Below are 17023 nucleotides of genomic sequence, written 5' to 3' on the forward strand. Positions count from 1 at the left end.
GGATGGATGAGTCTGGCTGCAGCATTCATAATAGGGATGAAAACATTTGCTAACAAATAGCAAATTACAATTAGGAAATCCATTCCAGGTTTGCTGGATCACCCACCTTTACTGATGAATGTGCATCTTCTCCAGCCTTGGAGAGCTTTAATAAATCAGATATACAGTGATACAGTGAGACATACAGATTTCTAAACTCTGTGTCTGATAAGTATAATTATTCAATTACGGATGGCAGAAAGACATTTGTCTGTCTTGGAAAGCACTGATATTGGGCCATACTTTACCTTCAGACCACACTTGCATTTCCTGTATTCCTCTAATTGTGAAAAGTATGAGCTCTGTAACACAGACATCCAACATGTTTCTACTAATATTTACCTAAATAAGGAATCAAAATAAAATTAAAAGAATAAACCACTAAATGTATGAGTTTTACAAAAAATATTATTCTGTCTGTACATCAGACAGACAAATACTGTGGAAAGAAACAATAGCTCCACACAAAGCATTTTTAATTTAATTTGTATTTATTAGGGATGATAACAGTAATCATCTAATTACAGGTGACTGGGAGCAGCTGTGGAAACAAGAAACTACATAATAAATCTCAGAATGCTGTAAATTAAAAAAAGAGATTCTATGCACTTGGAGTATACACTTTCCTCTTTGTCCTATGGAAAAAGGTCCTGAATAAAGGGTTTAAAGAGGCCATGTCAATATCCACAAAAATTAGTGATTTTGCTACAGCCTCCCCTATCGAGTTTGCAGTAAAATATGGTGGGGTGTGTGAAATATAAGCATGCTTTGCTCCTAACCAAGGTAGCTTAGTTATTGAGCCCATCAATTAAATCTCCCCTCAATTCCCCAATAAACTCCCTTCCCCAACCTTAGGTATCTTCTCATTGTCATGTTAAGTTCTCTAGCATCAAGTTCCAGTTACACTTCACCATCACTTGTTGCAATGCATCATGTATCATCCTTTGCCACTAATGCCCACTGTTGTTTCATCATTAGTAATCCTCACTATCTTTTCCCTTAACCCACTTCAATTCATAAGTAGGTTATGGAATACCTGCTGTGAAATCCAAAATAGCATTGCTAATCTCCAATGTTTAACATTCTGTTTTGTTGATAGTCTTCATTGCCCAAAGCCTCCTACAATCCCATCCCACTACAACACCAATGATCTTAACTACTGGTTTCCTAATCACTTAATTGAGCTGCAGAGTTTTTTTGTCAGCAATACCCTGCTCTACCTGTTGCTCTATCACTGATGCATGCACCTTCCACTTAAATGTCATTCCATCATCTCTAAGGCTATGTACATACATGCAATTTCACGTTCTTTTCCAAGGACAAAAGACTGAAAGATGCATGAATGAGCGCTGTACATACAGCACCGTTCTGCTCTATGGAGAGGGGAGAAGGACTGAGCGGCACCCATCTGTGTTCTCTCCCCTTTACTTTCATTACAGTTGTTTGTGGATCTGCCAGGATGGATTCATGAATGACGAGTGCTGCACACACACCAGATTCTCGTCCCATATCAGGCAATTACCGGACAAGAATCATCTGACGTGTGTACGTAGCCTAAATCATATCCATGAGTGATGAGACATATTGATTTGAGTTCCAAGGTCTGCACACCAGTTGTGGTTATTTTGATGGGCTTATATTCTTGGGCCTGATATATTCAAATTCTCCAAGACTGGAGAAGATAAACTATGATAGGAGACGCACAGTGATCTATCAAACCTGGAATGGATTTCTTAAAAAAAATAGCTATTAGTTAATGTTTTTAATACTAGACCAGATCCATTCCAGGTTTGCTAGATCACACTGGTTCTCCAATTATCGTCTATCTTCTCCAGTCTAAGACAGCTTTCAGGCATTTTCTGACAGACATTTTGTTGAGAATGCCAGAACAAGGCTTAGAAATGCAAAGCAAAAGGTGCGCTGAACACCCAAAACTCAGCAGGAAAGCAAATTGAAGCAGAATGAGCTCCCAGGAGTAGACATAATTTTCTAGTCATTCATGTAGATGTATCAATCCATTTAAGAACTTCTAGGAAGCATATAGTTTAATATAGCAAACCTTGAGCTTTATTAATAGCAGAAAAAATAAAAGATGTCCAGATACAGTGGATTGAAAAAATGACCTGTATAAAACTGCTAGGATTTGTTTAATTCAGTTAATATATCAGTCCATATACTGATTCCAGGCTCTTCAAAGTCCCCATCCTGACTTTTTAATGTCTGAAGTCTAGTTAATGTACATTCTTTAAGGTCATCAGGTCCTCCTAAAAGACATTTGAAATGTCCCAAGAGTTCACCAAAAGACAGTTTAGGAATGTTGCTAGCCCATGTTCCAAAAGTAACATCCTGCTCCATACCCTGGCCCAGTCTTACCAAGTAATCTAGATAGGTCTGTCTAAATTTGAAAAACCTTGAACTCAGTTTTACTAAGTTTTGAGGGTCTACATTACTACATAACCCAGTCAATGAATTATCATTTGAGAGAAGCCAGTCTAGAATTAGGTCATACAACTGGTCACAATGCAGAGCACTGGAAGTGTCAATAGACAACAGCACAGCAGTTATCAGGTGGTACACACTTGGTTTGGGGAGCTTGGTAAGGATTTCTGATACTGCAGGCAATTTGTGACCATCTTCTAATGTCTTTATTCTACTTTGAAGGTTGCTCCTAAGGATATCTGCTTGTGTAACCAATACAGGGTTATCTGTTTGTGACCTTTCACATGTAAACAAAGGGAGTGACAGGAAAAGTTCAGAAGCAACCTTCCTAGATAACATGTGATCCAAACAAATTGAATCATCCTTCTCCCTGTCAGAATCTCCTAACAATTCAAGCAGATACTTGAAAACAAAAGTGCTAACAGCATTGTTGCAGAGAAGAGCCATGCACACAATATCTCTGCCCCTCTCAAGGTCTTTAATAGTTATATATTTGTAATTTTTAAATTGAACACTGAGCTCTTTATTTTTCTTTGCAAGATGATCTTCAATTGCATTTCTGATAGTCTCGCTGTCTTTAAAGCGATGGGAAACTTGCTGAAAGTAACTTCCCCATTCGAGGATTCGTTGCACATTTTGGACATCCCAGTCTTTTACATGGGCGGTATGGGACAAAGCAAGCATGTCAACAAAATTATCTAAATTTTCCAACACGCTCTGAAATTTATCCACCATTGTGTTACCTACAAAACACAGAGAGAGATATTAGAAAAACAAAGATCCAGGCACATAATCATTGTTAAACATTGACCTACTAATGACTTCCTCACTCATAACCTCATCACACGCACGGCTCCAGGACTTTTCTAGAGCTGCCTGACTCTCTGGAATGGTCTTCCACATTCTTTTCGGCTTGCTCCTTTTTTCTTCTCATTTAAAACTCCTTTTTTCAAAATTGCCCACCCATCTTTTTCTGTCTTCTAAACCCTCAATACTTTCCACCACCCCCACCTCCTAGATTGTAAGCTCTTCTGGGCAGGGTCCTCTTCCTGTGTCACTGTCTGTATCCGTCATTTGCAACCTCTATTTAATGTACAGCGCTGCGTAATATGTTGGCGCTATATAAATCCTGTTTAATAATAATATAAAAGTTACATACAGGACAAGGCAACAGGTGAACCTACATACACATCTCCTGTGTCAAACACTCTCCATGACTTTTTTTGTTTTTTCGTTATTGGTCAGTTAGGAACCCAGCGGCATGCTAATGGGTTTATATGGGTGTACATTGATGTTTAAGCACCAAGCTAATTGCTATTATACTCAGGTATTTGTGCTTTGGTTTCTGCTTTAGTATTTGAAGCACCTGGATAGATTTGGAATGCAAGATTTATTTAACTAACCAACTATAGCACTGTATCCTTGCCATGTACGTTTCCTCCAGGCATACGATTCAATGTAAATGATTCCTAATTGAATATCAATGTGACCATAAAGGCATCAAAAATACCTGCCTATGTTGTGTATACAAATCGTACACTTGATTTAAATGAATGTCAGCAACAAAAGAATGTTTTCCAGCTGTCACTTTTTACAAAACCACAATTGCATATTGATTGCTGCTTCCCTAAAACTAAAGCCCCTTCCATTTGCATATTAACTGCATACTAATTGAAACACAAAGACAGCAGTTTCTCTGTTTACTTTTATGGCTGCAGACTGTCTGTGTCTCCAAATTTCAATCCTGATGGCTTTTATGGGGTTCTGTCTCCAGTGGGACTATTGTGCATGAAAAAACATTTTTTTTTAGGAACTGGTGTATTGGCAGCCTATTCATCTGAATTAAGTTACCTTAACAGAACACAAAGTTTTGCATGCAAGTTAACAAAATGCCACTAAAGGAATTATTAATGGGCCATATTTACATTTATTATCTTGCTATTTTTTGCTTGAATGTCAAGGTTAAGTTTGGTTGTAGGAGGTATAATATAATATAATAGACATGAATACAAGGCAGACATTTTGGCAGGCTTACAGACTTTTTTTTTTGCTCACTATAGTTGTAGATATTGTCAACCAGGGTTCTGTGGAACTTCTAATGTTCCTCCAGAGGTTTAATTAGATATATCATCACGTTTTAATATTTTTATTAAAAAACAGCTCTTTAGGCTGATATAAATTTAGGTTGGCAATCTTTTGGGGTTTGGCGGTATCACACCACAGTGTGCAGGATTGTATGAATTTATTTGCGAGCATGTTGTGGGGTATTGTAAAGTGGTGTTTCTGTGTGCTGCGTCGCAATTCCATGTATGAATGTACCCTGACTGTATTGTTTTCGTTCATGTGATTATTAAAATGTACTATTCAATCAAAATTTACATTTTTATTATTTTATAAAAGGTCAGGTTTTATTCATTAGAAAAAAATGTATTTTTTAGAGGTTTTAAAATATTTTGGGGAGGTCCCCTCACCTTCCATCTTTATCGCCATAGCTGAAGGGGAACCTCGTAGCGTCCTAGGATACACGAGTCACATATGCCAGTAGGCTGCGTGCTGCTCTTTCTGTCTATGTGTATTCAGTGATTTTCCTGTAAAAACAAAAATAAAAATATTAATCACACACATGTGCAATGAAATTGGCTCTTTTTTATACATTTGAAGGGGAAACATCGCCTGATCTCAAATGCAAGATTGGACAGACCGGCCAAGGCTGGAAAGAAAAGGGAAGCTGAGACAGCGCAGGACTAGGTTTGCTTTGTGGATAGACTAAGGGCTTCACTTTAAACTGTGATTTATATTTGATGATACTTGCATAGTCTTTGGACCAGGACAATAATGATCCTCAAGTTGTCTATACGGGTGACATTCTTTCCACTGGCCCCCAATATAAGAGATTCTCCCCGACCCCAACACACATTAATAAAGAAGTTCCTAAAATTCAATGTTTATGTTTGTATGATCAGGAAAGTCATGATTGCAGAAAGGGACCGGTGACCCCCCATGCGCCTTACCTGCGCAGCTTCAGTTGCCATAGAAACCCTTGCGCATGCCAGGATGAATACGGCATTCCAGCACAGCCAATCAAAATGTTTAAAGATCTTCCCGGAGGAAACGAAACAACATGGCGGCGCCTGTAGCTGGATTGCCACAGCAAACTCGCCCTGCGTTTAGTTCCATTCATTGTAGGTGAATCTTTATTATGAATGTGTGCAAAATGACAATTAATAATTCACCTCCAGTGAATATTTGGGTAAAGTGACATTCACAACTTTATACATATAACCCATAAATAACAAAATCTCTGACATATCACTAATATATAAATCATAAACATAATTTTGTACTGATAATTATTAAAATGAATGCATTTAATTAAAGCTGTAAAATATTTTTATTTGTAAACTTTGCTTTTACAAAACTTAAAACAAAGGAGGGGAAGGGGCAGTGCTAGTTAGTTGAAATAACAATAAAAGTACAAACTACTGAAATGTGTGAACGCCATTGGCTTTTAACTTATTTGCAATTGAATGGCACCAGGTAGAATAAAAAGCCTCCGAGCGTCACCGTGCACTCACTTTTCTCTGTCGCTTCATAGCGCTCATCACACCTGGACGGCTATCGTGCTTCTTTTGCCCTCAGCAAATATGTCTCCTGCAGTGGCTTTGTCGCGTCTCCTACGTCATCGGGAAAGCTTCCATAGATTACGAGTCAATAGGGCACTTGCCCTCATTCAGCATGGCCGCAGAAAACGAGCTCGGAAGGCCGCGCAAGTCTGTCGTGATAGGGTGACGTCACAAGGCTGCGGAAGACGTCATGTGTTAAAGCAAGCGAAGAAGATGCCTAAAACCTGCGTGGTCCCGGAGTGTAGAAGATCGGAAGGAGCTCGGGAAAGTTACTTCAAGTAAGTGTAATTGAGGGAACGTACGCTGATAGGGCAGCGCAAAGTCACGTGGTGCGGTGTCACTGTCCCCCGGGCAACCTGTGTGGGGTTACCTGAGGCAGGTGGCTGTGGTGGGGAATGGGCGCGGATAGGTTTGTCTGGCAAAGTTTTGGTCAGAGAAGAGTTTACAAGTCTTGTTAAGACGTAACAACAAATCTAACAAAAAGTCTATAAAGAGAACCGGTCACCTCAGGGGTGACTATAATGGCACACTGTATGCTTAACGTATATATAATAAGTATTTCAGTGGCCATTTGTACTTATTTGGACGGAATAGAGAAGAGTTAGTGTCGGTAACGAAATCTAGATCCCGTCACGGACTACAAATTGTCCAATGTACGGTCTGGCCTGCAGGGTGACCTCCCAGGGTTGGAGTGTTTGTTTACTCACGTGACTGGAACACGTGGGGGGCTGCAGAGAGGAGACCAAGCAGTAGTGCTAATGAGTAATTTGTGCGATTAATGGACACCAATGATCTCTATAAGGCTGACATTCTTCCCACTGACCACCACACTAATATACTGTGAGCTGTTGATAATGATATTAAAGAGGAACTAAACTCAAAAATGCCTAAAACAAACAAACAAAAAAACACTAGCAGTTGATCAGTCTGGAGGTTTCTTCTATCAGGTCCCGGCAACCGCCGGCGCCGCAATCCTCTTTCTGGTTCTTCTTCCTACGTCAACCGGCGCGATTGGATAGCGTAGGTTGGGGAAAAAAATTTCTCCAACAAAAAGGCTCCTTCTGCATATGTCTGAGATGGCAGTATGCGTGATGTAGGTATCCCAGGAGGTTCTGTGCTCCCATCACATAGGCGATCGAGAATTAGGAGGTGGTGCTTTTTACCTTATATGAAGTGTTGTCTTCCTTTTCATTTAAAGTGAAATTTCTGAGTTTGGGTACGCTTTAATGTTTACATTGATGCTTCTATGTGTCAGCTTGAGCCATTGAGTGCTGTGATTTTTTTTTTTTTTTTTTGGTAATGGAAAATAAAAAAAAATAACCAAAATCAGAAAGTGTGCATTACACCCCCTGCACATATTTAATGTACAGCGCTTCATAATATGTTGAGGCTATAGAAATTCTGTTTATTATAAATTGCAGTTAGGTTGTGCAGGGTACTGACGAATAATAGATAATCAGTAACCTAAATCTAAACACAGCCGGGGCTGGGGAGAACTCTGAATTAGTTGAAACAAAACATTTGCATATTTCCCTCAGCCATCTATTTATGAAATAAATAAACTAAATGCTTGTTTTCTTCTTTGTAGGTTTCCTTTGAACGATAAAGTTCGTCTTAAGCAATGGCTGACCAATATGAACGTGGAGAACTTCTTCCCGAAGAAGAATCAATATTTGTGCAGCAAACATTTCAAACCGACTTGTTTCCAAGTTAGATGGGGAGCTCACTATTTGAGAAATGATGCAGTCCCGACAATCTTCTCATCCGGCCGTATTTTGGTATGTATTATAGTTTTGTAATTGGAGAAGGGTAGGCTTTCCGCTTTAGGGGTGGATAATTAAGTTGGACTAGACAGTTTTTTACCTGTGTTTTTATTATCCATATTCTAACAAGTTGTCCTTGTTGCTTTCAGAACCGGTCACCTGTAGCAAGGATCAGGACACTGAGTGGAAGCAATGAGATCTGCGCATTCCCTATTTCACGTTTGGATTTTGATGAGGCTCAGCCACTCTCGAAAGCATTGGGATTTACCCCGGATCCTACCTCCCACATCGATCATGTGTCCGTAAATGAAACTGAGGGTTTGAAGACAGACCCTGACCCACTGGCTATTCCCACAACTGCAGTGGGTGATTCAAATTTTGTACCGTTGGTTCATATTGTTGAGTCATTTGATGGATTGGCACTGGATCTATCACAGGGTTTCACTTCGGTGGCTTTGTGTACGGAGGTGGCTGAGGAGCCGCACACCCAAGAACAACCATTGGATGAACCCATTTTACCAGAGGAACACATTGCTTGTACCACAATACAACAAGATTTTTATAATGACCATTTCTTACAGGATGAAAATGAGGAAACCATCTATATTGATGTAGAGTCTGTTGATGATTCTGTGGAGTTTCAAGACCTCTCTACAGAACAGTTTTTTGAAGCATGTCTGCCAATGCCAGAACCGGTAACAATGTCATCAGAGTATGTGGAGTCCTATCTGATGACTATGCAGACAACCACAGTTGGTCCTACACTTGAAACAGACCCATTACATCCATTTCTATCTGTTGCGGACACAATTTCAATCTCCACAGTTCAAGCACCAATTGCCTCTACCATACCCATTGTGTCTGAAAGAGAAGAAGTGGTTTCTTCAGAGGAAGAAAATGAGAGAGAGCCCACTCAGGAGGAACCAGATGAACTCACTGAAGCATTGGCAACTGCTGCACTGGTGTCTGCTGTGGTGAACATACAAAAGACAGTCACAGCTCTTTGCCAAAGACATCAAAATCACTGCTCAAACCTAGAGATCATGGTGGAACAATATGAGGACGAAGATTTCATTTATGAAGAGGTAGAAGAAATGCATTTGCTGCAAACGGTATGTGTAAACAGAATGCTTGATTGGAGTTAAAATTTGAAATCCTTACTTGGCTGTACACTGTTGTATAGTTTAAATGCTGTCATGTGTGGGTTGGAAATTTTACAATGTTCAGATTTGTGGGGAAAGTCTACCTTTTTAATATAAAAAAACTGAAAGTGTCAGCTGTTGGAATTTTGTTTTTAAGTTTATTTCTATGGAGAAAGAAGGTTGCTTTAGGTGAAGGAAGGTAAATTTGAGTATTATTCTTTTGTGCATGGTGGTAATTACTTTTCGTATTTTTTTTTTTCTAGGCCTTTCACGACTCTTCCTCTTCTACATCAGATGATGATGAGGAGGGTGATACCATCGCAATAGTTTGTGAAGAAGACAGCGAACCCCTGGTGTACACCTTTCCCCACCAGTCAGACAACTGGACAGTCATTCAAATTAACCAATAATAAGAAAATTCTTCCAGATTATTCCCATTGGGTTTTTTTTGTTTTATTTTTTGTTTTTTTGTTTTTGTTTTTCTGGTTTTTTTTTTTTCCCAGTTATACTTTCGGCATGTGGTTTAGTTAAGGTCAGAGCAATGTTGATTTTCAGAAAGGTCTGCTTTTATCCATTTTGAAACTGACCAAAACTTTTTTTATTTTGGTTGAGGAGAAGCAGGTTTGATTGCCAGATGATTCTTTACTACTGCGTGTTTCTAACAGACAAATCTATCCTGGTTCCTTTTTTTTTTTTTTTAATTATTTTTTTTTTTGGGAAGCCAGGACTTTAGTATGTTGGATTTTAGCACCAGAAGCCACAGTGGGTCTTTAAGGTAGAAAGGTTTTTTTTTTTTTAATTGTTACACAAACCGTGATGGGCTTGCATTTACCCAACTCTTTTTTTTTTAAATTGGCTTTCACTCAATATAAACTGATATCCAACTAACCTTATTGCCACTAATTAGTAACACACCTCTTCACCAAAAATGTTTTGCATTATAGTTTTTCCTCAGTGCCACACAATTCATTCCAACAGCTATTTTTATAGTAAATGATATGTGCCTTTAACATATTGGGCATCATTTATGTAGACAAGCTTATACAAGGAAACCTGTACTGCAAGGAATTTTATGATTGCTGATTACCCTGAAAGTGACTAACCCAGAGCAAATATGGACATGAGCAAATTATTTTCTTTTTAAACAGGAGGTTAGCGCTGGTCGCTTCTGGATTTCCTCAATACACTTACATAAGCCCTAAACCTTAACCCTGAATCAAACGTTTGCTCTGTAACTATAACTTTGCAGCTGAAAGTTTATTCATGGTTGCCAAACCCTATATCCAATCTTTAAGTTAGTCACATGCACTTTTGCCTTTTTACTGTTGCAGCAAATCTTGATGATTAGATCAGAGAGCATACTGGATGGGTCTTTAAATTTACATAAAATCTAACTTGACTATATTCCACCTTTAACTGACATTGAGTTGGGTAAATGTGTCCTTTAAATTTCCATCCTCTGACAAAAATTGATATACCAGGCGTATTTGGGTGAACAGATTTTTTTAAATATCTCACTGTTCTAACCACTAATAAGAAATGAGTAACTTTGTGTAAAAATAATGTAATCTCTGAGGACCCAGAACATCTTTTTATTTTTATGATTTGAAAATAATTTATGTGCAATACTACTTAAGCTTGATTTGTGAAAACTTGAATTCTTTAAATAAAATAATTATTCCTATTATTAGCTTGCTTGTTATTTACTATTGATTTGTTTTTATTCTTTTAATAAAGAAGAAACTTTGTTCTTAAGGAAAAACAAATTCACATATACATTGCAAGTCATTAAACGCATACACAGTAGTATATCTGCCAGTGGAAAGTAATGCTGTGAGGGACTGTTTATTGCCTCCTCAAATTTTAGTTTTTTGGTTTAGGGAAAGTATTTTGAGTGGGCTTCCACTACAGATTAAGAAGATCCATAGCAAACAGGAATCACGGTTTAGCTGGCATCTGATGGGTTGTTATGGCTCAATATCCTCTGCAAACCACTATCTCCATTTGCAGCATTTTCCAGGGGCTTGAGGCTTTCACAGATTATATGCCAAACTGTACTTAAACTTTGCACAAATAAAGTATCTGTAAAAAAGGGAATGTCACTGCTGGAAAAGCCCCATTCATAGTTCTCGTGCTCTGGAATCAATCAGCTGGCCTGCTATGGAGTTCAGTAATGTCCCTTGCTTGTCCAGATTCAAAGAAGCCAGCTGCATATTGAGGACATCAGTTTTAAATTGTGATAACACACACTAAGAAGTCCTGTCAATGAGATAAATATTGGCAACCAAGACAGGATTTCTGAGCTACTGCCTGGGACAAAATTGCCTGGGACAAAATACTGCCTGGGACAAAATACATGCAGCTTTTTTAATGTTTGCATATTCTAAACCAGGGGACCACTAAGTTTACCGGCTCTGGACTGCGCTTGCTCAAAGGGGAAGAAACATCCCCCCACAGTGATGTCATGATGTCAGAACCGGCCCACTCTCCAATCGCAGATCTGAGCCTGTGATGGGAGAGTGGGTGGGTTGTGTCTTTGTCACTTCCCTGAGCCTGCAACCTGTACGGGGAACATGGTATGCTGCTCTGGCCAGAGCCGCGGACCACCAAAATTTTCTTGTGGACCGACCACCGGTTGGTGACTGCTGTTCTAAACAAGATGTAGGTGCAAAAGCACTTTAAAGCTCTGCCATCTTCCCTTTTCTTCGCTTTCTTCTTGATTGGCTGAGCTTGGATGATGTAACTCCCATGCAGGTACATACCGTGTTTCCCCGATGATAAGGCAGGGCCATCAAATAAGACAGCCCCCCCTTTTTAGAGAAAAATGAAAAATAAGCCCCCCCCCCGCAAATAAGCCACCCACCGATACCTGCACTTACCCGAATCGGGTGGTACGGTGGGTGACTCCGTGTGGTTCCTCCGTGTGTGCCGCGCCTCGTCATGAAGAGGAAGTGACAGGACTGCAGTGCGCGCACGTGACTCCGCCCAAGCAAACACAGGCAGCTTCCCTCATCCCTTCCTAACGGAGACTGCAGGAGTTTGTTCACGGGTTCAGACAGGTTTTTTTTGCTGTGAGCAACACCACTTACTCTATATACGGTAAGCTTTAGAATGGGACATTAAATGGTACAGTATATGATGAATTACAATGGGACATTTAATGGTACGGTATATTATTGATTACAGTAGAAGGGGACAATGAATGGATCAGATTAATCAGAAGGGGACAATGATTGGCACAGATTGATCAGAAGTGGACATGAATGGCACATGATTGATCTGAAGGGGACAGGAATGGCACATGATTGATCAGAAGGGGACAATGATTGGCACATGATTGACAACAATAACTGTGTACTGTAGTCTTCTTCATGGGTAAATAAGGCATCCCCCTGAAAATAAGCCCTAGAGCATATTTTGGCCTTCAAAAAAAAATAAGACAGTGTCTTATCATCGGGGAAACAGGGTAGAAGTTCATTCACTCCCATCATGCACAGAGGAAACCAGAAATGCCGGGTATTCTGACAACCACAGCCAACGCTGTGCATACCCAGCTCAGTTTTTTGCCATGAACCTGGAGGGATTATTACAGAAGGGACATACCCTGTCTCATTCTGCAAAAATGACCTGCTTGATTTTGTAATCCTACATTTTTTTTCTCTCTATAGCTATAGGCATTGTGGAGATAGTTTACAAAGTTCACAGTGGATGCACAGCTATATTTTTATAAGTGCAGGTCATGGAAGCATTGTACAGGACGGACACAAGAAACTGGGTAAGCCAGACATTAGGCTGGACTAATACGTATTGTATTTAGCAGATGCAGCTATTTTTTTTTTCTTTTTTCCAACCCAGCATCGTCACAGCCCATTGAGTGAATAAATTGAGTCAACTGGAAACTATAATTTGAGTTTATTTTTATACTGGGTCTGCATTGAGCAAAATAGTCCAATGCCCAGGGTGGGCCCTTAAAGTCTCGGTCTGATTTCACAAAGAAAAAAAAAGGCCTTTTTTTAATTTATAAAATTTAAAAAATGTCAAACATTAAACATATTATGGCAACTAGGAGGTGTTCTGTACATTGTTGGTATATGATCAAAACATGTCATTTCCTGTTTGTTTGATCCAAGAAACAAATTTTAGGCATGCTCTGTGTTCCGGTAGGAAACTGACCAAACGCCCTGAAATAGGAATTTCAATTTTGGAGAAATACTCCCTAAACGGTTAAATACTTCTAAAGGGATGCAGACACTTTCATCCTTCCAGCAACACCTGATAATCATGAGCTAGACACTCCCATTCAGCATTTTTTGCAAAGGATTTGGTAAAACAAACAGACTGAGAAAGGTAGGAATCTTCTACAAAGTTTCTTTAACTTTTTGCAGTGTACATTGATCACCAAAAAGCAAATATTTTTCTGCACAAAGTGAAGTTAATCTTTAAGGGGTTATTAGCACTAGCAAGTGAGTTTGGGTCATGTTTACTGCTTCCTCACTCCAGGAAATGTTGCTGCATGGAGAAACACTACATGCAGCGTCTCCCTGCAGCGTCCCCCATTCTATCACTGCCACAAGCTATCAAATGAGCTGCTGGAAAGGTGCACGCAACAGGTGTGAACCTGCCCTAAAGCTCCATGACTGCTTGTGTAAAACATTTAAATGCTCTTTATGTCCATGGTATGGGTACAGGTATACTTTAGCATTGCAAACACAAAGTTTAGTCACATCTAACATTTGGTTCACAGATAATGGCACACAATTGAATTGCATCTAGCAGATTTTTCAATACCTGGGGCTCATTATATCATAGTAGTGTATGCCTCAATACACCTGGTTGCTATTCATTGTTAGAGACAAGGTAAAGGCATCTTCCTATCACACAAGGGCAATATACAGCCATGTGTTGTGTGCACCATATTTTTAGGCTGCCCTGCCACAATGCATACAACTTTGCATGTTGTTTTTTTTTTTTTTTTTTTTTTTACAATGTAACCTACAGCCTCAGCGTGAATAAAGTCCTGTTGAAATTCTGGGATCTGTAAATGGAATCAATCAGATTTACCAACAACCAGATCACTACCTTATCACAACAGCTCTATTGATTTATTTTCAGTATTAGGCATCTTTCAATCCTTTGCCTATAAGGAAGTATGGGACATGTCCTAGGAATCTCACAGATTTTAAAGTGCAACTAAATGCAGTTGATATTCATCTGTCCTCATTGCATAATGGGCGCCGCCATCTTCTTCCATTCTATGTTCTGGTCATCTTGATCAGCCAGGCACCTGTGAGGGGAGCCAGGACTGCTAGTTATCCTTGGTTACAAATACAGAGCTGCACATGCTCAGCAAAATTTAACAACTGGGTGGTGATTAGACAGGTAAGAATAGTTATTGCAGAAGGGAAATCACCTGAGAAGTTTCCTCTCATTTACTTTTTTTTTTGTCATAAAAATTTTTTTCCTAACAAGACCCAATTGAGACATGATTTTAACCATTTAATACTCCATCCAAAACAAAAAAAGTTTTGTCTTTAGGTAGACTTGCAGTAGGTAATAGTTATGAATTATTGGCTTCCTTACTGCACAATTTCATGCTGGGAACTATTTGAGCCACGAGTGCCATCTAGAGGTTTCTTTTGGTATTACACGATTGATTGCATTAGTTATATTGTACCTATCTGCACTTTAAAATATATTTACCTGTAGGAAAAGGTTTATCTGCCTATTTTTTTTTATTGCCTAATTATGTAAAAACTTGTTAGGCTACAGATTTTTTAGTTGGTTTTTAAGAGTTAATCTCAGCATAAAAAGCAGTCTATGGTCACCTTATCCATAAATAATAGTCTGGTGTTATAGTTATCCCATGTCTTTGCAAGATCAGAAATGCAAAATACGTTACAATTACTGCTACTCCTAAAACCTCCTGTGTGGGCCAGTTTTAAAGAATACCTGAGAGCAGTAAGACTTTGATTGCAGATTGTCCCATTATTTGAGCAATGGCTTGCCAATGGTTTTTCTGCACCAATTTCCAGCTGTGACTGCAGATAATTTGCCCCTGGAGCAGGTAGAGACCTTTGTGTCTTGGAGGAAAGCATGAAGCACAAGTAAAGTACAGTGTAGAACATAAAGGTGTGAATTATTTTGTGCAACAGAGAAGAATGAAAAATTGTTGTTAGCGACGCGGTGACACCACTGATGGGTGGCGGGGGAAGAACATTTCTAGCGTGTCACCTGGTTATGTGTTGGGATGTATGGACGTGATATTAGTGGAGGTGAATGATTTGTTGTGATCATTTGATTATCCTGTGGAAAGAATTTAAATCTCCCTACTTACTCTAGGATATATCATTTTCTAGTGATAGCGTTGTCAATTTTTTACTCCTCCATAAAGAATTGTGTTGATTTATACAAGGTGGGCAGGATATGACAAGGAAGTATACAGTGGGAGATATCACTAGTCTAAAAGTTGCTGGGAAATGAGTTATGTGTGCTGGGTTGTAGGTATTAGTTTTGGAATGGATCCTGGTGAATGAGCTGTCTGTGCTGGGGTGCAGCTTTGATCATTTACGGGTAATGAAAATGTGTGTATGGGTATAGAACTGTGAGTATGGCCAAACTGCACTAATAGTGAAAGGGGCTCAAAGTGAAGGAGCTAGAAGTGTATAAAAGTGTGCAGGAGTCTGTAATGGAGTAGTTTACAGTACAAGGTTCAGACATCATGAGTTAGTGCATGTTCAGACCTGCAGTAAAAATCAGATGAAATCTTTGTAAAAAATAGATAAGATTAGAGCCCATTCATTGTACAGGAGATGTTTTTAAGCTTTTGATGCCTGCAAAGTGCCAGAAGTCTTAGGTGACCAAACTTCTGCCCCTATAGAGTGACAACAATGGCTGTAAAAGTGTAATCCATTTTTATCCTGAGATGTGCACACTAATGATGCATCAAACTCAAATTCTGGGAGAAAGGCAAAAGCATGGATGGAGATTTTGGAGTCATTTTTTCCCCAACAGCAAAGGAGGAGACAGAAGCCTGATGTCAACAAAAGAGGGAATGGGTCAAGTTTTTGTATTGGGGGTTTAGTTCTTTGGTGTGGCAGCAAGGAGTATTTGGATTCATTTATACTAGTTTCACTCCAAGTGCAGCCAGGTGCAATGATAGACCAGCTGTGACTGGAAAGGCAGGCAGATGTGTAGACAGGCAGCCAAATACATTGGAAGCCCAAATTTGGTTAAAAAAGCAGCCAGGTGAATTGGTAGCCCAGATGTTGTTGGAAATGAAACCAGGTGAACTGTTAGGGCACAGTGGTTGAAAAGGCAACCAGGTGCATTTTTAGCCCAGGTGTGGTTGGAAAGGCAGCAAGGTGAAGTGGTAGACCAGGTGAGGTTACAAAGGCAGCCTGGAGCATTGGTAGGGCAGATGTGCTTGGAAAGGCAACGAGGTGCATTGGTAGCCCAGAAGTGGTTGGAAGGGCAGCCAGGTGCATTGGTGGACTAGATATAGTTGGAAAGGCAGCCAGGTGCATTGGTATACTGTATATGGTTAGAAAGGCAGCCAGGTACATTGCTAGTCCGGATGAGGATAAAGGGAAACCAGGAGCATTGGTAGCCCAGATGAAGAGCAAAGGGCAGCTGGGTCAATTGCTAGCCCAGATGTGGTAAGAAAGGCCCGCAGGTGCATTGGTAGACCAGATGTGGTTAGCAAGGCAGCCAGGTCCATTGGTAGCCCAGATGAGGAGCAAAGAGCAACTGGGTGAATTGCTAGCTGAAATGTAGTAAGAAAGGGAGCCGAGTGCATTGGTATACCAGATTATTATTATTAATAAACAGGATTTATATAGGACCAACATATAACGCAGCACTGTACATTAAATAAATGTTGTAAATAACAGACTAATACAGACAGTGATACATGAGGATAGGACCCTACCCCGAAGAGGTTACAATCTAGGAGGTAGGGGAATTAACACACAATAGGGGGGGGTGAGGTTGGGAAGGACAGCCGGGTACATTGATATTC

At 39.7% G+C, this 17023-nt stretch overlaps 2 protein-coding genes across 3 annotated transcripts; one reads left to right on the top strand and one right to left on the bottom strand.

The window, feature by feature from the left end:
- Nucleotides 1-1653: 1653 nt before the first annotated feature.
- On the bottom strand, nt 1654-6187 carry FANCF (FA complementation group F). The gene is made up of 3 exons (XM_072430069.1): nt 6054-6187; nt 4950-5066; nt 1654-3221 (listed from the first exon to the last, which is right to left on the bottom strand). The coding sequence occupies exons 2-3, from the start codon at nt 4966-4968 to the stop codon at nt 2176-2178; spliced, it is 1065 nt and encodes a 354-aa protein (XP_072286170.1). The 5' UTR covers nt 4969-5066; nt 6054-6187; the 3' UTR covers nt 1654-2175.
- On the top strand, nt 6123-10693 carry LOC140343397 (uncharacterized). 2 transcript variants are annotated; one of them, XM_072430067.1, is made up of 4 exons: nt 6123-6379; nt 7690-7879; nt 8014-8976; nt 9270-10693. In XM_072430067.1, exons 1-4 carry the CDS (start codon nt 6123-6125, stop codon nt 9414-9416), a joined length of 1557 nt encoding a protein of 518 aa, XP_072286168.1. In that variant the 3' UTR covers nt 9417-10693. The 2 variants fall into 2 exon arrangements, with proteins under 2 accessions (XP_072286168.1, XP_072286169.1); XM_072430068.1 differs by having other exon boundaries at nt 8014-8949.
- Nucleotides 10694-17023: the final 6330 nt, after the last annotated feature.

The sequence above is a fragment of the Pyxicephalus adspersus genome, chromosome Z, assembly GCF_032062135.1.
Source record: "Pyxicephalus adspersus chromosome Z, UCB_Pads_2.0, whole genome shotgun sequence".
In the NCBI taxonomy this organism is placed as follows: domain Eukaryota; kingdom Metazoa; phylum Chordata; class Amphibia; order Anura; family Pyxicephalidae; genus Pyxicephalus; species Pyxicephalus adspersus.

Bases quoted from the DNA above. Each gene is read 5' to 3' on its own strand.
- LOC140343397 (XM_072430067.1), top strand. From the start codon at position 6,123: ATGTCTCCTGCAGTGGCTTTGTCGCGTCTCCTACGTCATCGGGAAAGC. The intron at 7,880-8,013 runs GTATGTATTATA...TGTTGCTTTCAG, and splicing joins TCTCATCCGGCCGTATTTTG to AACCGGTCACCTGTAGCAAG. The intron at 8,977-9,269 runs GTATGTGTAAAC...TTTTTTTTCTAG, and splicing joins AAATGCATTTGCTGCAAACG to GCCTTTCACGACTCTTCCTC.